Source organism: Aureococcus anophagefferens (genome assembly GCF_000186865.1).
Source record: "Aureococcus anophagefferens unplaced genomic scaffold AURANscaffold_29, whole genome shotgun sequence".
NCBI classification, from domain to species: domain Eukaryota; class Pelagophyceae; order Pelagomonadales; family Pelagomonadaceae; genus Aureococcus; species Aureococcus anophagefferens.
In genome coordinates, this window is record NW_008705588.1 from 9,816 (window position 1) to 37,417 (window position 27,602).

Genomic DNA, 27,602 nt, shown 5'->3' on the forward strand with positions numbered 1-27,602 from the left:
CCGCAGGTGCCAGTACTTGCGCGCGCCGTCCGTGAAGGTCGGCTCCAGCGTCTCGTCGAGGTCCACGGGCCGCGGCATGCACGACGACGAGCGCGTCCCCGCGAGGCAGGCCATCGCGCCGACGAGCATCGACATTTTCATGATCTTCGGGGCGTGGCGCTCCACCGCCGCGCCGACCCGCCGCACCAATGATGCGCGCTCGCGGCCGCTGATGCGCGCCATGGAGGCCGCGCGACAGAAGATGTGGCGCCCTTTGTGCATGCGCTGCGCGCGCCGCCCCAGCAGCCCAGAAGGACCTCCAGAGATGCTCTCCGCCGAGTGCATCGTGGCTGCTTTGTGCAGTTATCAACGAAACTTCGAGCCCTTGGTTCTCCTTGGTTCACGAGGGCTCAGCGCAGGCAGTACCCGAAACCCGGAGAGCTCGCGGCAGGAAAGCAGTCGGCGAAGGGCCGGTGGTGATTCGTGCGAACCTCCAAGATATCCGACACGCGCGCGCGAAACGCGCCCGACGGGCCGCGCGACCGCGGCGCGACGTGCGAGTTCGGCGGTACTTTAAGGCGCCGGCCGCGTTCTTATACTCACCGGGGGACCCCCGCGTACCAACCGCGCGACGGGCGGCGTCAGCTACGTGCCTTAAGGTCTAAGCGGCGGGGAGGGCCCTGGCTGAGCTGATTTTGGATGATTACTAGTCACGTAAGGGCACCTCACCTTACAACCTCCGCAGCACCGCCACCACGTCCTCGTCCCCCATCCGCCGCGCCAACTCCAGCGGCGACTCGCCCGTCGCGCGGTCCCGCACGTTCGTCGGCGCGCCCGCGGCCAAAAGCGCGGCGACGGCGTCCGCGGAGCCCGCCGCGACGGCCAAGTGGAGCGGCGGCGTCGCGTGGTCGGCGAAGAGCGCCGACCGGTGCGTCCCCAGCACGTCGAGGACCGCCGCCGCGTCGCCCGCCTCGCAGGCCGCGCGGAGCGTCGCCGCGGCCGCGACCGTCGCCAGTTGCTTTTCGCGGAGCGCCGCGAGCCAGGGCGGCGGTTTCGCGAGCGCGCAGAGCTCCCGGAGCTCGCCTCGCGACAGGTCCGCGGCCTCGGGCGCGCCGCCCGTGTCGCGCTCCGTGAGGACGAGGCGCCAGAGCGCGTCGACTTCTTCGCCAGCCGCGCGGTCCTCGGCGCTCTCCGGCCGCGCCGCCTCCGCGTAGAAGACGCGGATGGCCCGGTCCTCGCCGAAGCCGCCGGACGCCGCGGCCAGGCCGTCGTGGCGGTCGACGAGCGCGTAGAGGTCGTGCCGCTCCTGGCGCGTCCGCCCGCGGAACGCGAGCTCTCCGACTCGCTCGGGTCTTTCGCTGAACCACTCCACGAGCAGACTCGCGCCGTCGGCGGCGGATTCCGACACGTCGAGGTGGACCGCGGCGGGCCCCGCGAGGCCCGCGCAGCCCGGCGGCGGCGCCGCGAGGGAGAAGCCGACGCAGTCGACGGGCGGCAGCGCCGCGTCGCGCGCCGCGCGCGCGGCCTCGGCGCCGCGCGCGAGCGCCGCCGCCGACCGGACGCCGCCCGAGGCGCCGGACCCGCGCGGCGCGAAGCGCCGCGGCTCGCGCTGCGCCGCCCAGCCCTGGCGCACGCGCACCTTCTTGCGCAGCGACCCGTCCGGGCGCCGCGAGCCGCCCTCCTCGATCGTGCCGCCGGGCACCCACGCCGCGGCCGTCGCGTCGAGGTGCGCTGCGGGCGTCGCCTGCGTCGGCGCGTCGACGTCCATATTATCCTCGAGAGCCGCCATGCGTGACTATTCCCGCCTCGCAAAGCTACAAGTAGCCATCGAAGCACCACGGCACCCAAAGCGGCAAGCAAGCCAACGTTTCCTCACTGTAACCGACTCTCCGGCGCGGTGGCATGGGCCATGGCGACGCCATGCATGCGTGCTGAGCCCAGCGCCCGGTAAAAACAAACACCATGGCCCCGCTCAAGCCGGCGCCGGCGCCGCCGGAGCAGCAGTTCCTGCAATTTCGCAGCGAGTTCCTGAGCCGCCTCTTCAGCCCCGAGAGCGCCATCTCCGGCTACACGCGCCTGGGGCCGCCCAAGGGCGCGAAGCCGTCCAAGGAGAGCCAGCGCGCGCGGCACCTCAAGGCCGCGGCGCCCGCCAGCGCCGGGCCCGGGAGCCCGGCCGCGCCCCACTCGCCGCGCGAGGGCGACCGGTCGCCCGCGGCGTCGCCGCGCGGCGGCCGCGGCGCCGCGGCCGCGGAGGCCGCGAGCCCGCTCACGGAGGCGGCCGGTAGCCCCTTCGGCGTGCACGGGGGCTTCCCCGCCGACGAGCCGCAGCCCGAGGACGACGACGGCAGCGCGTCGGCGCTCGTCTTTTTAACCGAGCTCGCCGAGGTCGGCTCGTCCGCGAGCCTGCGGCCGTCCGCGCCCCTGCCGCCGGACCCGCGGCTGGACCCGCGGGCGTCCAAGGGCGGCCACCTCGGCGAGACGGCGCACCTCCTGGGCGACATGTCCCTCGACGAAGCTTTATCGTTGAGCCTCGGCTCGCCGCGATCCGCCGCGGGGCTGCCCTGCGCGCCGCCGCCGCGGCGGGACGGCGACGGGAAGAAGCGCGCCGGCGTGCCCATGAACTTGCGGGTGCTGGACCAGCAGCTCAAGCGGTCCCTGGACGTGGCGCTGAAGTACGCGACGCCCCTCGAGAAGGCGCTGAACGCGCGGCTCGACAGCCTGAACGGCGACGCGGACGCGCGCGAGGAGTTCTTCAAGAAGATCGACTATTTGAAGGAGAAGCGCCAGGAGGCGCGGCGCAACGACCCCGACGTGCGGCGCCAGCGCGCGCTGGCGCACCGCGTCGCGGCCGAGTCGCCGCGAAGGACCTTGGCGGAGAAGCACGCGTCCGTGCGCTCGAACCGGGAGAGCTTCCACTCGAAGCGCAGCGAGCGGATTTTATCGGCCTACGTGCGGAAGACGGCGCGCGTCGTCAAGACCAAGGCCGAGCGCCTCGAGGACGAGCAGCGCGCGCGGCCCTGGCTCGCCGCGCTCGTCCTCGCGCGCAACGCCGTCGACACGAAGCGGTCTTATGATAGACGGACCCGGGAGTCGGACCAGTACGGCGGCGGGCGCGCCGTCAAGGGCGCGGCGTCGCGCGTGCAGAACCTCTGGCGGCGGAAGACGGAGGTCGACCGGGGCCGGAGGTACCGCGACTCCGCGAAGAAGATCTCGTCCTACGCAGGGCCGGAAAGAGAGAGATTCAAGTTCGCTTCAACGTGAGTGTTCCGCGCGCGCGCGTTCCGGAAAAGACATCCATGCTTCGAGACCGTTCCGAGAGATGATCGCTCGTCCAAAAATCAGCCGAAACGAGTGGAAAACGACCGAGAGAGGAGCCTCCAAAGTTGGGAATGTCGCACTCTTTTCCCGCCCAGGTCCTACATCGCCGCGAAGCGGACGACCATGCTCATGAACCGCAAGGGCAAGGCCGTCGACGTCATCGCCCACTTTTTGACGGAGAACGCGAACGCGCGGAAGCACATCCACCGCGTCATCAAGAACCTGCTCAAGGCGACGCGGCGCGTCCAGCGCTACTGGCGCGAGTTCGCCGTCGTGTCGTCGCACCGCCTCGCGCTGCTGAACATGCTGTGGCAGGACGCGGAGACGGACTACTACCGCGCGGCGAAGGCGCGGTGCCACGAGGTCGCGGAGCAGCGCCGCGTCGAGATCTTCGCCGTGGGCGCGCGCGCGGAGCCCGACGCCGAGGGCGAGGGCGGCGACGTCGTCGGGGCGTTGCCGGCGCTGTCGCCCCTGGGGAGCCCCGCGCCGTCGAGCCCGCGGTCGTCCGCGCGGCGCGGGTCGTCCTTCGGCGGCCTGCCCGCGCCCGCGCCGCCGTCGACGCCCGGGTCCGCGGCCAAGGGCACGCCCCGCGGCGCGCCGCGGTCCTTCGGGGCGGCGGCGACGCAGGACGCGCGCGTCAAGGCGCAGCTGGACATGGTCGACATGGACCTCGAGGACGAGCTCCGGAAGTTGCAGCGGCGCCGCGTGCCGCCGTCGCACCGGAGGGACTACCTGCGGAAGCTGCTCTTCGAGTGCCGCCGCAAGTTCAAGGTGGATCTGCCGGACTCGACGAACCTGCTGGCGAACAACGCGTACGCGATCGCCGCGCGCTTAGCGTCCATCGAGGACGTGCGGATGCTCCTGCGCGGCGGCCCCGGGAGCCGGCCGGCGACGGCGGCCTCCGACGACGCGGGCAAGGAGGACGTCAACTCCGGCGCGGAGCGCATCATCGGGCGGCTCGTGGCGAACGTGCGCACGAAGCGGCGGCGGCGCCGCGTGCCCGACAAGCGGTGCTGGTTCCGGCTGTTCGCGCACGCGGGCCGCGACTCCATCTTCGACTACGTCCAGGAGTGCGAGGCCGACTACGCGACGTCCGCCGACGCGCTGAAGCAGCAGGACGTCGTCGCGCCGCTGCCCGCGCGGCGCAGCGCGCAGATCAACAAGCAGGGCTCCGTCGCCATGCGCCGCGCGTCGCGCGTCATCCAGGCCGAGGCCCTCAAGGCCGTCGCGGCCCAGATGGGTAAGGGCTAGACGCGCGCGGGTGCCTGCCCCTCACGGCCGTCGCGGCCCAGGTGGGTACGGGCTAGATGCGCAGGTTTATGACGTTGCCCCCCGGCTGGCCGCGGCCGAGGACCGAGTCGCCGGACACGTTCCGCGCGAACGTCGCGGAGACGACGCGGTGGCGGCTGAGGCGCGAGAAGTCGTCGAGGTGGCCCGTCGTCAGCTTGATGCGCCGGAGCGCGACGCCGTCGGGCTTCGTCGCCCACTCCCAGTTGCCGAGGTCCACGGGCGCCGCGGAGACGGCGGGTAGGCCGGGCCCGCGCGCGACGCCCACGGCCCCGACCAGCCGGTCGAAGTCGTCGCCCGACGTCGACGACCGCACGACGGGCAACCGCGTGACCACGGACGCCGCGGGCACGGGCACGGCGACCCACCGCGGCTCGCCGCAGGGCTCGCCGTCGTCGAATTCGCGCCGCGCGAGCGGCTCCCACGCGCGGCAGCCGCCGAAAGAGAGGCGCTCGGCGCCGTCCGCGTGGCGGTCCCACTTGCAGCCCTCGACCGTCAGCTGCGGCGGCGGCGGCGAGCCGCAGCGCGCCGACGTCCGCGCGCGGACGTCGACGACGGCCGCGCGGTCCTCGATCTTCAGCTCGAGCGTGAGCGCCGCGCAGGGCCCGTGCTCGTAGACGTCCCACTCGTCGACGTCGTACTCGCGCGCGTCGTCGGCCGTGCAGCAGCCGCAGCGGCCGTCGCCGCTCTTGTGCCACTGGATCCTCGACGACCCGACGCACCGGTCCGCCGCTGCCGCCGCGCAGCGCTCCGGCGACTCGAAGTCCGTCCCCAGGGCGATGCCCGTGTGGCACCAGCTGCCCGACCGCGCGCGCGACGCGCAGCGCGGCGCCGCGGCCGCGACGTAGCGCGACACGGTGTCGCGGTCGCTGCACCAGTCGTTGCCGTCGCCGCGGCCGGCGGAGATCAGATTCGACCTGTGTGGAAATCGACCAGTGAGCTGGGACGCCGGGGCCAAACTTTGAAATTCTCTAGCTCGGTCAAATGGAAGTCGATTCGGCTGATTTTTAGGCGAATCGATTGCTCTCGTCGAGTTCTGGAAGCACACCCGAAGAGCTTGCGTCAAAACATTCGAATACGCGCACATTGAAGTCGGGTTGAAGATTTGATTTCCACACAGGGTTCGACACGCGCGCCGCGCGGTCCGCGAACGCGGGACTCGTCGCGTCGAGCGGCGGCGCCGCGTTCGGCCCGCTCACGACGCGCGCGGAGCTCACGGGGAGCACCGCGCCCCGCGCGCCCAGCACCTCGACGGACGAGAGGCACCAGGGCTCGAGGCCGCCGCGGACGCGGAGCGCGCGCCACCGCGGCACCGCGTACTCGCGCCACTCGCCGTCGCAGCCCGGCGCCCACGTTTCCCCGCGCCGCTCGTCGACGGCCTCCCAGACGCCGTCGCCGCTGATGCGCCGGCCGTGCCTGTTGAGGCACCCGGCGACGCAGTACTCGAGCCGCCAGTCCGTCGGCGTGTCCTCGCCGCAGTCGCTTCCCACGCGGTACGCCGCGAGCTCGCCCGGGGGCGCCGCGACGACGGCCTCGACCCAGCCCGTGGGCAGCTCGGAGCAGAAGTCGTGGTGCAGCCGGCCGTCGACGGCCAGGCGCGGCGCGAAGCCCGCGTCCTTCCGCGGGCTCGACGCCTCGGCCTGCGCCGCGGCGACCGCGCGGCCCGCGGAGTCGTAGAAGGCGAGCTCGCCGACGCAGAACTGGGTCGGCCGCGCCGGCGGCTCGAGCACGACGAAGCGCACGACGGTGTTGCCCTCGGGCGGCGGTGATTTCGGCGGCGCGCGGCGCTCGCGCAGGTTCCGGTCCTTTTTCTCGGGCGGTGGTGGTGGTTTTGAGTGTGCGCGGCGCTCGCGCACGTTCCGATCCTTTTCGGGTGGTGGTGCTTTCGACACCGCCGCGGTGGCGACGATCAACGCGACGAGACCGCGCATCTTATTGCGTCTTACGGGCCGCCCATCGCGCGTCAAGTGCTGTGAATGTGAAGTGCACAATCGCTTGTGGCAAAACATGGTCGCCCCATCGCTGGCCTCCAGACGCTGCGAGTAGGCCGTCTTCGACACCACCGACACCGCCATAGGCTGCCCACACACTGCAGCCATGCGCTCTCTCAGTTTTGCCCTGCTCGCATGCACACACGCGTCGTTCTTCGACAGAGTTCGGGCCCCGCCGGGGAAGATCAAGGCCGTCAAGTACGTCACCGTGCCGAGCTCGCTGGCCAACGCGAGCGACGTGCGCGTGCCGAATCTGATCTACGCCAGCGCCTACAAGCGCCACCAGACGGCGGAGCTCGTCGAGCGCGCGTTCCGGGCGGGCTTCCGAGGCGTCGACACGGCGAGCGGCGAGGGCAACCGCTTCAACGAGACCGGTGCGTCGCGCGACAACGACCATGACCTTCATAGTCATGCGTTTCCTAGGCGTCGGCGAGGCGCTGCGCAACGCCGTCGCGTCCATGCCGCTCCTGAAGCCGTCGGACGGCTTCTTCGTGCAGGTCAAGGTGCACCACGTGTCCGCGCCGAAGAAGGGCGTCGAGGCGCCGTCGGCGGAGGAGGCGGCGCAGGGCGCCGCGGACCGCGTGACGCGCGCCGTGCGCCACGGGCTCCGGGCCATCGGGATCCGCCAGGCGGGCGCGCTCCTCCTCCGGGGCCCGTCGAACGAGGCGCGGCGGAGCGACGTCCTGTCGCCGGCGGACGTCGCCGCCTGGCGCGCGCTCCAGGGCCTCGCCGAGGGCGGCGTCACGTCCCTCATCGGCGTCTGCAACTTCTCGCCGAAGCTCCTGGAGCAGCTCCTCGCGCTCGACGGGCCCCGGTGCCGGATCCACCAGACGAAGCTGCGCGCGGACCGCGCCTGGGGCAGGGAGGACCGGAGCTTCGCGCTGGCGCACGACCTCCTGGTCCAGGCGCCGGGCCTCGTGTCCGGCAACCGGCCCGCGCTCGACCGCGGCCGCGAGGTGCAGAAGATCGCCTCGAGCCACGGCATCTCGCCGGAGCAGGCGACCCTCAAGTTCGCGCTCCAGCTCGGCGTCGTGCCCGTCGTCGGCTCGACGTCGGCGCTCCACGTCCGCGACGACCTCGCCGCGCTCGCCGCCGCGCCGTTCACGCGCGCGGAGATGGACGGCGTCGAGTTCGCCTACTCCAAGGGCCGCAAGCCCGCGGCGCCCCACGTCAAGATGCCCCGCGCCACATCGACGAAGCACGAGCATAGGGCGTAGCGCGCGTTACTCATCGGCTCTTCTTCATCTCCGCGGCGAACCAGTTCAGCGACGCGAGGAGGCCGAGCGCGAGGAACACCATGACGTAGAGATGCACGGCGACGGCCCGCCAGCGCAGGGCGCTGAAGAGGAGCACGGCGATGAGCGCGCCGAGCGTGCGGTTCACGAAGGGCACGATCTTGACGCCCGTGCCCGGCGTCAGCAGGTCCTCGAGGATGTTCGACATGGTCTCCTCGCCGACGGCCATTGTTTTCGGCGGCAGCGCTGCGAGGCGGCGCGTCGGTGATTTTTGTGCTGGTTGGTGTGCTGGTCGGCGACGGCAGTGGCGCGCGCGGAGGCGATGCGCCGAGCGGCGAGGGCTGCGCCGATGATGCAGAGGCAATAAGCCAATATTGGCGAGCTGCCACAGATCGACGTCGTGCCCGCACCCAAGGAGATCCCTAGGCAGCGTGGAGTGCCGCCTCGTTCGGGCGCCGCGTGCGCGGCCTCGCACCCGCGAAGTCCACATAACGACGCACGCCGGCGCGCCGCGACGTCAACGAAAGAACGCGCGCGGATGTCGCCGCCCGGGTCCCCGGCGCCGCGGAACGTCGGGCGGCCGGCGTCGGCGCCGCAGCTCCATACGCCGTCCGCCGCGCCGCCCGACGGCGCCGTCCCGTCGCTCTTCGTCCTCGCCGCCGCCGCGGCCCTGAAGCGGCGCGACGTCGAGCGCGACCCGTGCCGGCGGGCCCTGTTCGACGAGGTCCTGCTCCAGAACCGGTGCGGGCGTCGCGGCGCGGAGCTCGCGCTATACCTCGCGCCCAAGATCGATGCGCTCGACTCGCCGCCGCCGCTGAACCGGCGGCCGCCGCTCCTGCGCCAGAACGCCTTCCGCCATCGCGGCGGCGGCGCCGCCGCGCTCCCGCCCGTCGCGGGGCGGCCGCCGCCCGAGGTCGCGTTCGACGACCTCCCCGCGGCGGAGCGCCGGCGGACCCTGCCGCCGCGGCGCTGGCTGCTCCGCGTCTTCCGGCGGGGGCGGACGTCCTAGTTTTGTGTGTTTTGTTTGAAACACAAGATTTGTGAAACGACATCATCGTTGAAAGTTAGAAATAATTGTGTCACGGTGTTAGGAGACGGGGTCGACGCCGCGCGCGATGGGCGGCGGCGACGGCGTCCGGACCTCGTCGAGGCCGCGGACGTAGCCCGTCGCCGCGTCGACGTAGCGCCCGATGTAGGCCTGCAGCGCCGGGAGCTCGCCGAGGTTCGCGAGCCACTCGTCCTCGTCGATGAGCCCGTCGCCGTCGACGTCGAGGCGGCCGAGGATCTCGTCGAGCGAGAGGCCCGCGCCCTCGTCGTCGAGGCTGCCGGACCGCCGCGTGTTCTTGTGGAGCGCCTTCAACAGGCCGATGAGCTCCGCGCGGTCGATCTTGCCCGAGCCGTCGCGGTCGATCTGCCGGAAGACGCGGCTGCCCACGGAGCCGACGGCCGCTTCGAGGCGCGCGCGCTCCGCGCGGCGCCGCTCGAGCCAGACCCGCGTCTCCTCGGGGAGCGCTGCGAAGGCCGCGGCCGCGTCCGCGCTCTTCGCGAGCGTTTTTTCGAGCGCCGCGGTCTCGTCCGTGACCTCCTCGAGCCGCGTCTCGAGGGACGCGTAGCCGCGAATCTTGCCCTTTTCGTCTAATCCCGCGGTGATGGCCTGCTCGAGGGCCGGCAGCTTCGCGAGGTTCGCCAGCCACTCGTCGAGCGTGATCTCGCCGTCGCCGTCGCCGTCGAGCGCGTCCAACGCGTGCTCGAAGGGCGGCGCGCCCCGCCGCGGCAGCGCGCAGAGGAAGCGGCGGAGCTCGTCGCGGTCCACCGTGCCGGAGTGGTCGCTGTCCATCTGGTCGAAGAGGATCACGCCGGGCAGGTGCTTCTCGAGCCAGGCGGAGGCGCGGCGCTGGAGCACGCTGGGCAGCTCGCCGTCGGCGACGGCCTCCTCGGCCGCCGCGTACTTGGCGACGAGGTAGCGCTTGTGCACCGTGTTCAGCGGCACGGCGGGCAGGGACACGCCGCCGCCCATGGGATCGTCGATGAGCGGTGCCGCCGATTAATCAATCGGGCTGCGAGATTGATCGCGCAGAATTGTTCAACATTGCCCAAAGTGCAACGTAGGATAGGCTAGGATTCTACATTAGGTTGAGGCGATCTCCGCCAAAAAGCAGCGAGACATCTCGCCGGCGATCTCGTCGACGACAAACTCGCCAAGGTGAGACGCGCCGCCGCCCGCCATCCCGCGCGCCTGTCTGAGAGGTTTTCGGCCGTGCGCGATGCCGTGGGTCGGTTGGCGACGACGACGTCGGACGCTGTGGCCGATCGACGGCCGAAAGGCGTCGCCGAAAGGCCGTCGTCGCGCAGTGCGCCGGCTAGACGCTGCGCGGCGCGGCCGCGGCGACCGCCGGCTCGCGGCGGTGTGCGTCGAGCCCCATGGCCGGCCTGCATCGCTGCGCAGCCACGGCGCCGCGTCGCCGTCGCCCGCCGCCGCCGCCCCCACTGGCCGCGCGCCGCCCCGACGCCGCTCGCTCGAACGCGCGCCTCCCCGAACCCCGCGCCGCGCGCGCCCTCTCACCCGCGCCGCCCCCCGCAGTTCAAGATGGGTGATGCTCCTGCTGGTGATGGCGGCCGCGGCCGCGGCGGTTTCGGCCGCGACGGCCGCGGGCGCGGCCGCGACGGCCGCGGGCGCGGCCGCGGGCGCGGGCGCGGGCGCGGCGACGACGCCAAGGAGGAGTGGGTGCCCGTGACCAAGCTCGGGCGCCTCGTCAAGGAGGGCAAGATCAAGTCCCTCGAGGAGATCTTCCTCTACTCCATGCCCATCAAGGAGTACCAGATCGTCGACTACTTCTTCCCGCCCACGGCCGGCAAGCTCAAGGACGAGGTCATGAACATCAAGCCCGTGCAGAAGCAGTCGTCCGCGGGCCAGCGCACGCGCTTCAAGGCCTACGTCGCCGTCGGCGACTTCGAAGGCCACATCGGCCTCGGCAAGAAGTGCTCCAGCGAGGTCGCCACGGCCATCCGCGGCGCGCTCATCATGGCGAAGATGAACCTCATCCCGATCCGCCGCGGCTACTGGGGCAAGAACTCGGGCGCGCCCCACACCATCCCCATGAAGCTCTCGGGCTCCTCGGGCTCCGTGTCCGTGCGCCTCATCCCCGCGCCCCGCGGCACGGGCATCGTCGCCGCGCCCGCGTCCAAGAAGATCCTCGCGATGGCGGGCCTCGAGGACTGCTACTCGACGACGCGCGGCCACTCGCGCACGACGGGCAACTTCATCACCGCCGTCTTCAACGCCATCGCCGCGTCCTACGGCTACCTCTCGCCCGAGCTCTGGAAGCCCACGGTCTTCTCGAAGAACCCCTTCCAGGAGCACACGGACTTCCTCTCCAAGGACGCCGTCGTCGACGCCAAGGAGGCCGCCTACTAGGCGGCTCCTCCGCCGCAGACACACCAAGCCCCGGTCCGCACCGGCAGCCGGGGCTCCCTCGAAAGAGGCGTACCGCTCGCGCGACCTATCCGCGCGCCGTGGGGGGCCTCGCGCCCCCGCGGCGCGCCCTTCACGGAGCTGAAGCACCTAAGATCATTCTCCATGCTTATGTTCAAAGGTAGATCTTGAGCTTCGTGCCCACGGCGGCGCGGCAGATCGGGCAGCGTTGTTCGCCGTAGGCGGCCGCGCACGCGCCGCAGAGCACGTGGCCGCAGGGCACGAACGCCGTGTCGCGCGCGCGCTCGAGGCAGCAGGGGCACTCCTGGATGCGCGACGGCGCCGCGGCGGCGGGCGCGTCCTCGCGGCGCCGCCAGGCTTCGAGCGCCGCGCGGACGCGGCCCGGGTCGCGGCGCGCCTCCTCGAGCGTCGCGCGGATCTCGTCGTCGCCCACGCTCGCCGGCGCGACGACGCGCAGGTGCGCGACGGCGGCGGCGACGGCCAGCGTCCCCGTCGCGCCGGGAGCCTCGCGGCGCGCGCCGACGGGCGCGCCGCGCCGCGCGACGTCGCGGCGGCCGCGCGGCGCGGCCGCGGCGACGCCGCGGATGCGCGCCGCGTCCTCCGACGCGACGCCCATGCCTTCGAGGTCCGCGAGGGTGAGCAGCCGCAGCGCCGCGAGATCCAGCCCGTGCTTGTCGAAGACGGCGGCGTAGTGCTGGATGCCCAGGCGGCCCAGCAGCCCCTGGACCGTCTTCGACGCCGCCGCGACGGCCAGATTCCGGTCCTTGCGGTCCGGCGTCGCGAGCGCGCGCGGCTGCGGCGCGCGGCGCTTGCACAGGTCGACCTGTCGCGACAGGTCCATGGCGTGTGCACTCCCCTTTTGACCCGAGTTCGGCTGCAGAACCCGCTTTTGGAAAACGACCAACTTGAAGAGTTCTTGAAGGGGTTTCGGGGGCTGCATCCGCGATCACCATGGGCGTGCTCAAGCAGCTCCTCGGCTTCGAGGAGGCCGGCGTCGGGCTCATGGTGCCCATCGTCGGCGCCCTGCACGCCGTGTCCTACAAGCTCCACGAGCTCTTCCTCGTCGACTTTTCCCGCGACGTGCTCGTGCCCAAGCTCGCGGCATTGACGGGCCTCGCCGACCCGGCGAAGCTCAGCTGGGCCTGCGTGCTCTTCGGCTACCTCCTCGTCTTCCTCACCTTCGAGACGAGCCTCGTCTACTCGTCGAGCGCCGAGCCCAAGGGCTACAACGTCTTCGCGCCGCGGACCATGGCGACGCGCGCGACGGGTCTCGGCGCGCGGCTCTTCGGCGCGCATCTCAACGCGACGGAGGACCTGGCGCCCTTCGGCCTCGCGATCGCCTGCGCGGGCCTGTTGCAGGCCGATGCGCACGTCACGGCGCAGCTCGCGGCGCTCCACGCGGTCTACCGCGTCGTCCACTGGGCGGGCTACGCGGCGAACGTCGTCGCCGCGCGGTCCCTCGCCTTCGTCATGGGCCAGCAGACGACGGTGTTCATCTTCCTCGCCGCGCTCTACGGGACCGCGTTCTAGTAAGGCCGCTCACTTAGTGCGCGGGCTCGCCCCGGCGGTAGAGGTCCATGGCGACGTCGTCGAGGCTCGCGGCCGCGTCGTGGCGCCGGAGGTCGTCCTCGAGCCCCTCGAGCTGGCCCTCGTTGGCGTAGTCGACGTAGAGGCCGTAGCGGTGGACGCACTCGCCCTCGGCGGACCGGCGGACGTCGTCGACGGCGCCCGGCCCCACGCGTTTTCGGAGGAAGTCCGCGAGCGCGTTCTTCTCGAGCTCCTGCTGCGCCAGCAGCGCCTGGGCAGGAAACGGGTGATGCAACGTCGCTTCAACGTGGGTGTGCCGCGCGCGCGCGTTCCAAAAAAAAACATCCACGCGTCGAGACCGCTCCGAGCGATGATCGCTCGTCCAAAAATCAGCCGAAACGAGAGGAGCCTTTGAAGTTGGGGAATGTCGCACCCTTGTCCTGCCCTGAGCAGCGCCAGCAGGTCGTTGTGCTCCTCCTCGAGGCCCCGCCACTCGTCGTCGAGCCCCTCGAGCTCCGCGGCCTCCGCCTCGGACCTAGCGCAGATCGCGGTCTGCCAGTGCTCGGGCGTCGTCGCCGCGCGCGGGCTCCGGTTCGGCGTCCGCGGCGGCGTCCGAGACGGCCGCGCCAGACCCTCGAGGTCGTCCTTGAGCCGCTGCTCCGCCTCGAACTCGCCGTGGAGCCGGTCGAGCTCCGAGGCCTCGAGCGACTCCTCGAGCTGCGACGCGCGGACGCGCGCGTCCTCGAGCTCGCGGCCCAGCGCCTCCGCGCGCGCCTCGGCCGCGCGCACGCGGTCCAGGTCCGCCGCCGACGGCCGCGGCGCGTCCTCGAAGGACGCCCGCGACGCGCGGAGCATGCGGTCGAGCTCCGCGGACCGCGACTCGGCCAACTCGCGCTGGCGGCGCTCCGCGTCGAGGTCCGCGGCGAGCTCCTCGAGGACGACCTCCTGCTCCATGGCCGCGACGTCGTCGTCGCCGCTGTCGCGCGCCGCCTGGAGCGCCGCCAGGCGGTCCTCGGCGGCCCGGGCGCGCTCCTCGGCGAGCTCGAGGTCCGCGGCGAGCTCGTCCATGGCTGCGTCCGCTTCTTCGCCCGTCAAACCCGTCTCGCCGGATCGCCGCCGCGCGGCCTCGAGGAGCGCGTCCCGCTCCTGCTCCAGGGCTTCCAGGTCCGCGCCGCGCTCCTCCCAGAGCATCTCCGCCTCGTCCGCGGCGGCCTCCGCTTCTTCCAGCTTCGCCCGCAGGTCGTCCGGCTCCGCGCGAGACAGCTCCAGCGACCGCCGCGTCTCCGAGAGCTCGGCCTCGAGCGTCGCCAGCCGCTCGCCCTCGTCACACGCGGGCGCCGCCTTGGCCTGCTCGAGCTCGCGCACGCGCTTCTCCGCGGCGTCGAGGCGCTCCTGGTAGCCCGCGGCCGCCGTCATGTGCTCCTCCCACATGGCTTCCGTCGACTCGCGGTGCTCCGCCTCCGCGTCGCGCGCCGTCTCCGCGTCCTCCAGGGACTGCTCGATCTCGTCGCCCCGCGCCCGGGCGACCTCGAGCTGCTCTTCGAGCGCGTCGAGCTCCAGCTCCGCGCAGCGCGCCTCCAACGCCGCCGCGGACCGCGCGGACGTCGCCGCCGCCTCCTGGGACGCCGCGAGCTCCAGGTCGATGGCCGCGACGCGCCGCGCGACGTCGGCGGTCTCGCGCTCCGCGGCGTCCGCGCGCGCGTCCGCCTCGGCGACGCGGTGCTCCTGGAAGCGCAGCTCGTCGCGCGCCGTCGCCTCGTTGTCGGCCTTGACCTGCGCCAGCTCCCGGGCGAGTTTGTCTTTGGACCGCTCCAGCGCCTCGACGCGCTCCGCGTCCTCGACGGACGACAGGCGCAGCGCTTCGAGCGCCTCGGCGTCCAAAGCGCGCGCGTCGTCGCCGTCGGCCTCCAAAGCCTTCAACCGCGCCTTCGTCTTCTTCGCGCGGTCCTCCCAGGTCTTGCGCTGCGCCTCCGTCTCCTCGAGCGTCTCCTGGAAGGCGCCGACCGTCGCGTCGTGCTCCGCCGCGAGCTGCCGCGTCTGCGCCTCGAAGCCCTCGCGCGCGGCCTCGAGATCGCGGGCGGCCTCGCTCCGCAGGGCGTCGCACGTCGACTCGAGCTTGGCCTCCAGCGACGCGACGGCGGCCTCGAGGGCCGCGGAGACCTTGCGCGCGTCGGCGACGTCGCTCTCTAAGGATTCCTTCAGCCGCCGGAGCCGGTCGTTGTCCTGCGACAGCACGGACGCGCCGTCGTCGCCGGCCTGGAGCCGCTTCTTGGCGACGTGGAACTCGTCGACGACGTCGCTCAGGCGCTTCGACAGCGCCTCCTCCTTCTCGCGCGCCTTCTCCAGAGACGCGGTCAGCGTCGCCTCGGCCGCCTTCGCGGCGAAGGCCTCGGACCGCGCGGCCTTGAGCGCCTCCTTGGCCTCGGCGAGGTCCGCGGCGAACTGGGACGACTCGCTCGCCGTCCGGCGCTGGGCCGCCGCGCGCGCGTCGGCGAGGTCCTGCGTCAGCTTCAACACCTCCTGCTGCGACGTCAGCGCGATCCGCTTCGCGTCGCAGAGCTTTTCCTCGGCGGCGACGGCCGACAGGTCGACGTCCGCGAGGCGCCGCTCGAGGGCCCGCAGCTCGTCGCGCGAAGCTTTCTTCTCCGCCTCGAAGCGCGCGCGCTCGTCGTCGAGCGCGTCGCCCGCGTCGCGCGCCTGCGCGATGGCGTCGCGCAAAGCGGAAGCAAACTCCTCCTGCTGCGCCGTCAGCGCCTGCATGGACGTCTCGTAGCGCTCCGACGCGTCCGCGCGCGCCTTGACGGCCGCGTCGCGCTCCGCGCGCGCGTCCTCGGCGGAGGCCTCGGACGCCTCGAGCGCCGCGGTCGCTTTCGCGAGCACGTCGAGATCGACGGCCGCGCCGCGCGCGGCCGCGAGCTCGGCCTCGAGGTCGAGGGCGCGCTGCGTGAGCGCGTGCTCCGTCTCCCGCGACGCCGCGGCGGACCGCTCGAGCTCCGCGCGCAAGGCGTTGTAGTCGTCGACGACCTGCTTCACCTGTGTGGAAATCAAACAGTGAGCTGGGACGTCGGGGCCAATTCAAGCCTCTCTAGCTCGGTCAAATCGAAGCCGATTCGGCTGATTTTGGGACGAATCGTTTGCTCTCGTCGAATCCTCGAAGCACAGTAGAAGGCCTCGCGTCGAAACTGTCGCATACGCGCATATTGAAGTCGGGTTGAAGATTTGATTTCGGCCCAGCGCTTCACGTCCGCGATCGCCGCGTCGCGCGTCTCCTCCGCGCAGCGGCACGCGAGGCTCCGGCTCTCGAACTCGTCCGCGAGCTGCTTCGACGCCTCCGCCGCCTGCTCGTAGAGGGCCGTGACGCGCGCGAGCTCCGCGGTCTTGATCTCGACCTCGGTCTTCGAGAAGAGCCGTTCGTCTTCGGACGTCCGGCGGTGCGCGGAAGCGTCGATCGCTTGCCGCGCGGCCGCGAGCTCCGTCTCGAGCGTCGCGGCCTTGGCGTGGGCCTCGGCGACCTCGGTCTGGCGGAGCGCGAGCTGCGCCCGGATGGACTGGACGTCCGCGTCCGCGGGGAACGCGGCCTTGGCCGTCGCGAGCTCGGCCTCGAGCTCGGCGACGCGGACGCGGAGGTCGGGCGCGTCGACAACTCCGAAGGCGCCGGCGGGCGCGCCGGCGTAGGCGCCCTCGGCCGTGCTCAGGGAGCGCTGGTGCGTCGGCGTCGGCATCTCCGCCGCGCGGAGGTCCGCGCGCGCCGCGTCGAGCTCGGCCTCGAGCGCGTCGCGCGCGGCCGACGCGTCCGCCGCGCGCGCCTCGGCGGCGGCGGCGGCCTCGCGCAGCGCCGCCGTCTCCGGCGGCTCGCGGCGCGCGGCGGCGAGGTCGCTCTGGGTCTGCTGGAGCTCGTAGTGGAGCGCGTCGCGCGCGGTACGGGCCTCGGCGAGCTCGGCCCGCAGCGCGGCGTCGCCGGGCGCGTCGAAGGGGCCCGCCGCGGCGACGGGCGCCGGCGCGTCGAAGGGGCCCGGCGCGTCGAAGGCCGTCGGCGCGTCGAATGCGCCCGGCGCGTCGAAGGCGCCCGGCGCCGGCGCGTCGAAGGCGCCCGGCGCCGGCGCGTCGAAGGCGCCCGACGCGTCGACGGGCGCCGGCGCGTCGAAGGCGCCCGGCGCCGGCGCGTCGAAGGCGCGCGCGCCGACGTAGGCGCCCTCGACGGTGCTCAGGGACCGCTGGTGCGCCGGCGCCGGCAGCTGGGCCGCCTGGAGGTCCGCCGCGGCCTGCGCGAGCCGCGCCTCGAGGGCCGCGACGGCCTCGAGGCCCGCGTCGCGCTCGGCCTCGGTGGCCTCGAGCTTCTTGATCGCGTTGTTGTACGCGCGCAGCGAGTCCTGCTTGCGGTAGTGCTTGTCCTTGCGCATCTCCTCGAGGGCCTCGTCGCGCGACACGAGCGCCGCGTGGGCCGCGTCGAGGTCCCCGCGCAGCGAAGCCTCGAGGTCGCGCTTCGCGGCCGCCTTCTCCTCGAGCGCCTCGTCGCGCGCGGCGATCTCCGCGCGCGCCGCATCCAAGTCCGACCGCAGCGAGTCCTCGAGCGCCTGCTTCTCCGCCGTCGCGTCCTCCAGCGCGCTCTCGACGATGGACAGCGCCTCCTTGAGGTCCGGCGCGGGCTCGCCGGCCGGCGCGTCGAAGGGGCCGGGCGCCGCGGCGCCGCCGTCGTCGTCGAAGGGGCCCGGGGCGGGCGGCGTCGCGGGGAAGCCCGGCAACGCCGCCGCGGCGTCGAAGACGGGCCGCTGCGCCGCCTCGAGCTCCGCGATGCGGGACGCGGCGGCTTCGGCTCCGGCCTCGAGCGCGTCGATGGCCCGCTGCTTCTCCGCCGCGGACGCCTCGGCGGCCTCGAGCTTCTTGACGGCGTTCTCGAAGGCGCGCAGCGAGTCCCTCTTGCGGTACTTGCGGTCCGTCTCCGCCTCCTCGGCCGCGGCGACGAGCTCGGCGACGCGCGCCGCGGACGCGTCGTTCGCGGCGGTCACGTCCGCCAGCGCCGCGTTCGACGCGTCGAGCAGGCCCCGCAGCGCTTCGAACTCGCCCCGCGGCACGGCGTCGCCGCCCGCGGGCGTCAGGGGCACGTCGGCGAACTCGGCCGGCGGCGCGTCGAAGGGGCCGGGCGCGGCCGCCGAACCGGCGGGCGGCGCGTCGAAGGGGCCCGGCGCGGGCGCCGCGCCGCCGTCGAAGGGCCCCGGCGTCGCCGGCGCGCTGGCCGACGCCGCGAGCTGGGCCCGCGCGGCCTCGAGCTCGCCGTACATGGCCTGGGCCTGGGCCTGGAGCTCCTGGAAGTCCGCGTAGACCGTGCGGACGTCGTCGACCGCGGCGTCGCGCTCCGCGGTGACGCGCTCCAGCGGTTCCCGGGCCTCGGCGAGCGCCGCCGCGGCCCGCGCCGCCTCCTCGGCGGCGCCGTCGGCGTCGGCGGCGAGCTGGCGCAGGCTCTCCTCGCGGCCCTCGATCTCCCGGGCGTGGCGCGCCTCGACGGCCGCGGCGTCCGCGACCACCGCGTCCGCGTGCTTCACGGCGTCCTCCTGCTCCTTGAGCCGCGTCTTGAGCATGTCGCGCTCGGCCATGATCGCCGCCATGATGCCCTCGTCGGCGCTCAGCGACGCGGGGCTCAGGTCCGCGGCCGTGGGCGCCGGCGCGACGTCGTCGTCGGAATCGCCCGGCGGCTTCTTGAGCTTCGCCTCCGCGGCGAAGAGGCGGTCCTCGAGGTCCGCGAGATCGTCGACGGCGCCGTCGGCCTCCTTCTGCGCGGCGTCGCGGGCCGCCTCGGCCGCCGCGAGCTTCTGTTCCAACGCCGCGACGTCCGCGGACTGATTCTCGCGGAGCGCGGCCTCGGCCGCCGCGAGCTTCGCCTCCAGCGCCGCGACGTCGCCCGTCGGCGCCGACGACGCCGCCGCCTCGGTGACGCGCTGGGCGACGAGCTCCTCGACCTTGACGGGCAGGAGCTGCTGCATCATGCCCAGTTTCGCGTCGTCGTCGTCGCCTGTGTGGAAATCAAATCTTCAACCAGACTTCAATGTGCGCGTATGCGACCGTTTCGACGCGAGGCTTTCTGCTGTGCTTCGAGAACTCGACGAGAGCAATCGATCCGTCCAAAAATCAGCCGAATCGACTTCGATTTGGCCGAGATAGAGAGTTCTGAAGTTTGGTGGGGACCCCCCAAACCAGTGGTTGATTTCCACACAGGTCGTCGCCCGCGACCAACTCGTCGTGGATGTGGTCGCTGATCGCGAAGAGCGTCTTCATGGTCTGGGAGAACTCGGACGTGCGCCGCGTCAGGCGGCGGCGGGACGTGCGCAGCTCCTCGAGCTCGGCGACCTGCTCGCCCTTGTCGCGCTCGACGGACTCGGCCTCCGAGGCGACGCGGCGCGCCTCGGTCTCGAGGTCCGCTGTTTTGCGCTCGAGCTCGCCCTGGAGCCGCGCGACGTCGGCGGCGCGGGCTTCTTGCTCCGCGGCGAGCAGGGGCGCGAGCTCGTCGACGCGGCGCTGGAGGGCCGAGGCCTCGCCGACGCGCGTCGCCAAAGCGTCCGCGTCCTCCCTCGCCTGCGCTTCGAGCGTCGAGTTCCGCGCCTCGAGCTCGGCGACGCGCAGGCGGAGCGTCGTGTCGTCGGCGGGGTCCGCCGACGAGGCCAGGGCCGCGACCTGGGCCTCGAGGGCGCCGTTCCTGCCCTCGACGGCGTCGAGCGCCTCGGTCACGCGCTTGAGCTCCGACGCCTGGTTCTCGAGCGCGTCGGCGAGCACGTCGCGCTCCGCGGCGGCGTCGGCGCCCGCGGCGACCGTGGCCTTGAGCGCCGCGATCTCCGCGTCGCGCTCCGCGAGGATCGCCGACGAGACCACGGGCGCGTCGTCGTCGGCCGCGGCCGCGCCGCCGCCGCCGAGCAGGCCGCCGACGACGACGCCGCGCGCGGCGCCGGCCGCGGCCGTCGCCCAGGCGGCGAAGGCCGGGTCCGCCTCGAAGACGTCGCGCGCGGCGCCCGCGTCGCGGCGGCGCCGCGCGGCGGCCCGCGCGTCGTCCGCGACGCCGTCGAGCGACCGCCTACGAACCGTTCGACGTGACGACGTTTTGCGTCCGCGGAATTGTTCGAAACGCGCGAAAAAAGGAGCCTCGGACGACTGTTTAATGAAAATGTGCTCACCATGCTTGATAGTATGAAAGAGAGTTAATGGAAGTGTTCTTCACCGGCGAAATGTTCTTTCGAGTAAAGACGCGGGCCGCGCGCGCGAACGTGCCGAAGCCGACGCGCTGCTTCAACAGCGCGAGGAGCGACGCCTTGGTCCAGCCCTGCTTCGGCTCGTCGCCAAGGTGGTCGAGGCAGAGGCCCAACGCGAGGCACGCGAGCCCCCGCGTCCGCTTCGCGTCGGCGGAGTCGGCCGCGGCGCCGCAGAGGCCCGCGAGCGTCTCGACGGCGTCCGGGTCGCCCAGCAGCGCGAGGGCCGCCGCGCCGCAGCCGTCGAGCCAGGCGCCTACGACGGGTTTCTTGAGAAGGCTCTCTCCGGGTTTCTTTTCAAAGTCTCTCTCTCGAAGCGGGAGGAGCGACTTGTTTTCCACAAAGGCTCTCTCCGGGGTTCGTTCAAAGTCTCTCTCGAAGGTTTGGGACGCCGCCGCGCGCAGAGCAGCGCGAGGCCGTCGGCGACGGCCGCGCCGTCGGCCGCGACGTGGTCGCGGAAGACGTCCTCGAAGAGCGGGCTCCCCGTCGCCGACGGCGCGCGGAGCGCGAGCTCGCGCACGGACACGTTCTTGCCCAGGAGGCCCCGGAACAGGCTCAGCGCCGTCGCGGAGCGGTCCGGCGACCGCAGCGCCGCCGCGAGCGCGCCGACGGCCGACTCGTCGGGCGCCTCCGCGTCGCCGTCGTCGCTCGGCGGCGGCGCGACGGCGTGCATGACGGCGACGATGGCCGCGCCCTCCGTGGCCCACATGACGCGCGCGACGTCGCGCGCGGCCGCGGCCGCCGGCCCGAAGAGGGGCGGCCGCGTCGCGACCTCGAGCACGAACTTCGGCGCGAGCGGCGACCGCGCGCCGTCCGTCGGGACGCGCGCCTCGCACATGGCCAGGCCGTTGGCCTCGTGGTCGTCGAGGAGCCGCGCGAGGACGTCGAGCGCGCCCGCGCGCACGTCGTCGCGGCGCGCGGCGGCGTCCTCGGCCGTCGCCGCGGCCCACCACGCGTCGCCCGACGGGTCGACGACGAGCCCGTCGTCGTAGGCGCGTCGCCGTCGAGCGCGACGGCGCCGCCGGCGTCGTCCGTGAAGGCTAACGCGACGAGCGAGAGCCGCAGGTCCTCGAAGGCCCACGCGCCGGTTTGCCGCGCGGGCCGGTCCGAGCCCGGCGCGCGGGCGTAGCGCCGCGCGACGTCGAGCGCCGCGAGCGCCGTTTTGCGAGCTTCGGCGGCCTCGTCGTCCTCGGCGAGGAGCTCGAGGTAGCGGGGCAAGGCGCCGAGGCCGCCGGCCGGCGCCGCGTCCGCGAAGAGCGCGAGGCACACCGCGGGGCCCGCGAGGACGTTCGCCGCGAGGCGGAGGCAGTCGCGGCCCGCGGCGCCGCCCGGCGCCTCCTCGAGGCGCGCCCAGAGCCGCGGGAAGACCTCGCTGAAGGCGCAGCAGGTGCGGAGCTCGTCCGCGGGGCCCGACGGCGCGTCGCCCGGCCGCGTCAGCCGCTCGAGGAGCGCCGTCGACGCGTTCCGCACGGGCTCGCGCGCGTCGCCGAGCGTTTCTAGCAATCGCGCGCCGCCGGCGGGCGCGCCGAGCAGCGCGCCGACGAGCGCCTCGCCGTGGGACCCGTGCAGCGACGCGACGAGCTCCAAGACGACGACGGCCGTGTACGCGTCCGACGTTTCCAAGACGTCTAAGAGCACGACAATATGCCGCGGCTCCTTGAGGAAGCCCGCGCCGTTCCTGCGGCCGTCGGCGCTGCGGCCGTCGACGAGCCGCGCGACGACCTCGGCGGCCTGCTGCACGGCCTCGGGCTCGTGCTCCTCGTGGCCGGCGAGGACGTCGACGAGCGCGCCGAGCGCCGCGTCGCCCGTGGGGCCCGGGTAGGCCGCGGCCAGCGCTTCGAGCTCTTCGAGAGTCGACACGAGCTCGCCGCCGCGCGCCCACGCTAAGCGCTCCGCGAGCGTCTCCGCGTCGTCGCCGTCGCCGTCGGCCATGGCGTTAGCGCAGCGCTCAGCGGCTCGCGCTCGCTCTCGCGGTGGACGCGCTCGCGCTCACGCCCTCTTTGCGGCGGTCTAGGTGGCGCGCAGCGCTCAGTGGCTCGCGCACACTCTCGCTGCGGGTGCGCCGCGCGCGCACACTCTCGCTGCGGCGGTCTACTCCGCGGCGCAGCTCAAAACTCGTCTTGCCGCAACGGTGTGGCCGGGGGTCGATGGGTGTGTTTCGGGTGGCGCGAAGCGCGCTGGCCGCCGGGACCTTTCTCACGCTCTTCTCGTCCTCGATTCCCGTGCGCTCCCTCCCTCGAAGATGCTCGCGAGCGATCGCGGAGCTGCGCGCCTCACGGTCGTCGACGCGGCGCGGCGGTCGCGCTCGCGCCGCGGCGGAGTCGCGCGGTGGTCTCTGAGTCTCCTGACAGCTCTAGCTCTAGCGCACGACGGCCGTCACATTCTAGATCAGCGTGTAGCGCACTGTGGAGTATCAGTCTCGCGTTGCATGTCCGGTGTAAATCGTAGTTCAGCGGTCGGCGGAGGCGTCCGTGCCGAAGCAGGTCACATCTAGTGGCAAAAGAAGTCACACCAAATCGCACCATATTTCACGTCGCGCGCCGTGTCCTGCACCGCTCATCCCCGCCCACAACATCCTTCCAACGCCCTCCGGCCTTCCGCCAATCCCCACCCGGCTTCGGCCCGAATTCTCCGGCGATTTGCATCGAGAGAGAGCGATTCGGCTCCTCCGCTCGATTTTGTCTCCTCGGGGACGAGGGCGGGCCCCGTCCGCGCGCGCGGCGGCGCGGAGGGTCGTCGGCGTCGCCCTCCGCCTGCGCGTCGCCCGGCCGCCCGGCCGAGAGATCCCGCGGGCGCGGACCGGGTCGGGCCGGGGAAAGCGGTCGTTCGCTCGCGCGACGACCGACGGCGCCGCGCGGAGGAGGGCGGGGATTTTACGCGCGTCCCACTGCCGAGGGAATCGTTCCCTCTCTTACCTCATCCGCTCGGCGCCCCTCCACCAATTCTCCACCGCGCGCGGCCGCTCGACGTTCCCGAGCCCGACGATCGCGCGAAAATTCACCGGCTCGCGACCCCGCAGGTCCGCATCATGCATGGTGAAGAGCAGCCTGAAGTAACAGTCGGATTTATCGAGTTCCTTCAGGCCTTGCGCAGGCCCGACGAAGAGACGCCTGGAGAGAACCTTTATTTCTTGGATCTCACGACCAAGCAACAGCTCGAACACATTGCGCGAAAGAAAGAATTGTATAGCAACTTGCTTGCGAACGCTCGAATGCGGCTCAAGGAGACGAAAGCTGAGATCGGCCGGGCCCTCGCGTCCGAGAAGTACCAGGAGAACAAGTTCATTGAGACGAAGTACGAGGAAGCCATCGAGACACGTGACGAGACAAAGGCGCCGGCACCTCCCATCATCCCAGTGAACTCTCTTTCGCAGCTCCAGCAGGTTGCCACCGCGCGCGCAGCGACGGCGACCAACCGTGACGTGACCAATTGGGCATCCATCCAAGCCGAACAAACATACTATGCGCGAGACGAGTGCGACAGACTATTTGCGGTCTTTCATATGGCTCTTGCAGAGGTATACGAGCAAGAGCATCTCCTGCACCAGATTCGGTGCCGCCAAGCGGGTCTTCCTTTGGCGCCTACCGTCTGGTCGCGCAATCCGATTTTGTGAACGCCGCGTCGCGCTAGAGCGCCGTGCACGCGTTCGCGCGTGGTTTGGCGCATCTGATAGCCCGGTGCGCGGCGGAATGCCAAAATCGCCGTGCCGCGGGGACGCGTAGGCTTCGTCTAGTTGACTGGTGCTAGGTCTCTCAGACGACTGAGGCGCCTGTCGAGCCCCGGCCGGCGTCCGAGAGCCCCATCGAATCAGCAGCAGACTCTCTGAAGCTTCCCGCCCGGCCCCTGATCTCAAATTCTCCGCCTCGTTTCTCGATACCATGCAGGTGCGCACACGCGGGGTCGTCTACACATCCGTATTTACGCCGAACCTACCCCGGGATAGAGTGGGGGCGCCAAAAACGCCGTGGATACGCTCTGTTTTTACACCCGAAAGCGAGTGGCGCGTTCGGCCGGACGGGCAGCGACGCCCCGGTCCGGCGCGGGCGCACCAACCCTTCGAACGTCTTCGCCGAGCGACTGCGACGGGCGACAACGTGCGAGAGGGGGGGCACGCGGCCGCGGCGCGCGTTTTCGAGGCGGCGCGCGCGGAATTTCAACTCGTCGCCGCCCCGCGCAGATCTTCGTCAAAACGCTCACCGGTAAGACGATCACGCTCGACGTCGAGCCCAGCGACACCATCGATAACGTGAAGCAGAAGATCCAGGACAAGGAGGGCATCCCTCCGGATCAGCAGCGCCTCATTTTCGCGGGCAAGCAGCTCGAGGACGGCCGCACGCTCAGCGACTACAACATCCAGAAGGAGTCGACGCTCCACCTCGTCCTCCGCCTCCGCGGCGGCATGCAGATCTTCGTCAAGACGCTCACCGGTCCGTCGCGGTGTCGTGCAAAACTTCGAGCCGTCGCTCGTCTCGGACGGACGAAGTCGTCGAGCCCGTGTTCCTAGCCGTGACCTCATTTCTTCTCGTAGGCAAGACGATCACGCTCGACGTGGAGCCCTCGGACACCATCGACAACGTGAAGCAGAAGATCCAGGACAAGGAGGGCATCCCTCCGGATCAGCAGCGCCTCATTTTCGCGGGCAAGCAGCTCGAGGACGGCCGCACGCTCAGCGACTACAACATCCAGAAGGAGTCGACGCTCCACCTCGTCCTCCGCCTCCGCGGCGGCATGCAGATCTTCGTCAAGACCCTCACGGGGAAGACGATCACGCTCGACGTCGAGCCCTCGGACACGATCGACAACGTGAAGCAGAAGATCCAGGACAAGGAGGGCATCCCCCCGGACCAGCAGCGCCTCATCTTCGCGGGCAAGCAGCTCGAGGACGGCCGCACGCTCAGCGACTACAACATCCAGAAGGAGTCGACGCTCCACCTCGTCCTCCGCCTCCGCGGCGGCAACTGAGCGCGCCGGCGCGTCCGAGCTCATCAAGCGAGCCCAGCCGCCGCCGGCCACGTTCTAGGATTCTCCTTTGAGTAAGTTGCAGAATCTCCCATTAAGTCTCGAGGAGTCCTCGCGCTACCCACAACTAGAGAGGGGCTAGGACCTGCGAGGCCTCCTGCAAAACTTTGGCGAGCTGCTCCAGTGAAGAGTAGACCCGAGGGGCAAGGAGTACCGTCCGAGGGCGCAGCCCGAGGACGGTGCGACGCAGCCTCGAGCGGTCTACTCTGAGTGGAGTCACCCTTCCGCCTCCTGCATTCTGCTGGTCATGTTTTCTCTCTGCCGTCGCTCTGTGAGGCGTCGTCGAAGTAGGGGCCCATCGTCGACCCCCCTTATTTTAAATCTTAACTCTAGTTATTCGTGATATATATCCTTCCGGCGTTGTGTTAAACGCATACGTATGCGGGATCGAGTGGCTGTGAGAGCTCAGAAGCGCACTGACAGCCGGTTCCCAACCCACCCCGCATGGCGGGCGACGAGGACTGGGCCCCGGGCCTGGTGCCGTGGGGCATGGAGCAGCCCTCCCCGGGCCCCTCCCCCTCTCGCCCGAGCGTGTCCGTGACCGACCGTGTCTCGAGCGCGCGCGAGAGCCTCGGGGGGCTCTCGCTCTTCGACGACGAGGACCTCGCGGACCTCGCGGGGTCCGACGACGGGCTCCTCGACTTCCCGGAGTTGCCCGTCGAGGAGACGTCCTTCGAGGACGCTCCAGCTGCTTCGAGGACGAAAAGGCTGAGGAAGCCGCGGACGCTCATGAACGTGTCCGACACCAGCGGCCGGAGGTACGCGTCCCAAGCCCCCCCCCCAGCCTCCCCACCCGCCCCGCGCGACATCTCCAAGGGCGTCGCGCCCGCGCGGGGCCGCGGGGCTGTCATCTAGCCAACGCATACCGCGACGGTTCGTACGGCCTCGTGAAATCTCAGAAGAAGGCCACGAAGCTCTACACGCGCGCTGTGGAACTCGGAAATGTAGACGCTATGATGAATCTTGCGTTTCAATACAATAACGGACGCGGTGTCAAGTTGGACCGGAAGAAGGCATGTCGCTTTGATTTGATGGCCGCGCGACGCGGCCATGCGAAGGCTCAATGGAACCTCGGTTTGACGCTCCAGAAGGAAGATTCACTTTTTTTCTTTCGGCAGGCTGCTGCGCAAGGTCATCTTCATTCTATCTGTTACTTGAAATCTTTGGGGTTGTTGGAAAGCCGCGAGGAGAACGAGGGACACCCGGGAGCATCCGCCGAAGACCTCCAGGCCAAAGCCGCCGAAGACCTCCAGGCCAAAGCCCTCGCCAGCCAGCTTCACTTCGAGGAGCTAGCAGCCAGCATCGCTTCGGGGAGGTAGTTTCTCGTCATTCATAATTAGACATCCGGCACCCTGTCACCGATTCGCCCCCCCCGACCGCCAACGGCGGCGTCCAGCTCGATTCGCCCGTCGCGTAGTTGTAGTAGTAGACGGGGTCGCCGCCGGCGACCCAGCCCGCGGGGAGCTCGACGTCGGGCCGCCGCTGGCCCAGGTCCGTCCGGTGGAACGCCTTCCGGCAGTTCGGGCAGTCCGCGCGGTCCGCGCCGTGCATGGCCCAGCGCAGGATGCACACGCGGTGAAAACGGTGGCCGCAGTGGAGCGCCGCCGCCAGCCCGCCCGCCGTGCCGCCGAGGGGCTGGAGGCAGATGCTGCACTCCGAGACCGCGACCGCGACGGTCGACCTGGGCAGGAAAAGGGTGCCAACTTTGATCTCGGTCATTTTCCGCTCGTTTCGGCTAATTTTTGGACGCGCGATCATCTCTCGGAGCGGTCTCGACGCGTGGATCCTTTCCTTGGAACGACGGAACACTCATGTTGAAGAGACGTTGAATCACCCTTTTTCCTGCTCTGGTCGCGCGGCCGCGGCCGCGGCGCCGCGGCGCGCGGCGCCGCGTCGAGCACCGTCGACGGCCGCGCGGCCTCGCGGATGCGCCGCGCGCGCGTCAGGGCCACGGCGACGGAGTCCTGCTCCGCGACGCCCCGGCGCCCCCGCGCGGGCCGCCGCCGCGACCGCCGCGCCAAAGCGACGGAAGCGCCCGCGAGCGACGCGGTCGCGGGCCGGTCGTCGTCGCCGCCGCCGTCGTCGTCGGGCGCCGTGGCGGCGCGGACGGCGCGCTTCTCGCGGCGCCGGTGCATGGTCTCGTACCAGGTGCACGTCGCGGAGCCCCGGTGCGCGTCGAGCTCGTCGGCGGCGACGACCAAATGGCAGCGCGGGCAGCGCAGCGCCCCGTCGACGAGGTCCTGGTCGCTCTTGAGGAAGGCGACCATGTTGTGGGGCCGCTCGCGCGCGTGCGCGATCGTGATGTCGCGCAGGTTCCGCAGCGACGACGACACGAAGTCCGCGGGGCCCGGCGGCAGGTGCTTGCGCGCCTCCCGCTCCTTTTCCGTGCGCGGCCGCCAGCGCTTCGCCCGGATGAGCATGGTCCGCGACGGCGCGCGCGCGACGTCGACGCCGTCCCCGACGGCGGCGCTGCGCGTGCGGCCGACGTCGAAGGCTGCCCCGATGGCCGAAGGACTCGTGAAGCTGGGAGTTTCAAAACTGTAACTTGAACTGCAACTTACTCGTCCCAGAAGTCCGCGAG

General features: G+C 71.6%; 4 protein-coding genes across 4 annotated transcripts; 3 read left to right on the top strand and 1 right to left on the bottom strand.

The window, feature by feature from the left end:
- Positions 1 to 709: 709 nt before the first annotated feature.
- Positions 710 to 1,747, bottom strand: AURANDRAFT_66907 (hypothetical protein; the record flags this gene model as incomplete). The annotated part of the gene is made up of 1 exon (XM_009042311.1): positions 710 to 1,747. The coding sequence occupies one exon, from the start codon at positions 1,745 to 1,747 to the stop codon at positions 710 to 712; it is 1,038 nt and encodes a 345-aa protein (XP_009040559.1).
- Positions 1,748 to 2,478: 731 nt separating this feature from the next.
- On the top strand, positions 2,479 to 7,792 carry AURANDRAFT_66908 (hypothetical protein; the record flags this gene model as incomplete). Its single annotated transcript, XM_009042231.1, has 5 exons — positions 2,479 to 3,236; positions 3,393 to 4,537; positions 5,705 to 5,768; positions 6,738 to 6,949; positions 6,999 to 7,792. The coding sequence occupies 5 exons, from the start codon at positions 2,479 to 2,481 to the stop codon at positions 7,790 to 7,792; spliced, it is 2,973 nt and encodes a 990-aa protein (XP_009040479.1).
- A 2,605-nt stretch (positions 7,793 to 10,397) lies between these two features.
- AURANDRAFT_31983 (hypothetical protein) lies at positions 10,398 to 11,225 on the top strand (the record flags this gene model as incomplete). The annotated part of the gene is made up of 1 exon (XM_009042232.1): positions 10,398 to 11,225. One exon carries the CDS (start codon positions 10,398 to 10,400, stop codon positions 11,223 to 11,225), a length of 828 nt encoding a protein of 275 aa, XP_009040480.1.
- Positions 11,226 to 23,817: 12,592 nt separating this feature from the next.
- Positions 23,818 to 25,067, top strand: AURANDRAFT_69946 (ubiquitin; the record flags this gene model as incomplete). The annotated part of the gene is made up of 3 exons (XM_009042233.1): positions 23,818 to 23,886; positions 24,180 to 24,429; positions 24,531 to 25,067. The coding sequence occupies 3 exons, from the start codon at positions 23,881 to 23,883 to the stop codon at positions 24,962 to 24,964; spliced, it is 690 nt and encodes a 229-aa protein (XP_009040481.1).
- Positions 25,068 to 27,602: the final 2,535 nt, after the last annotated feature.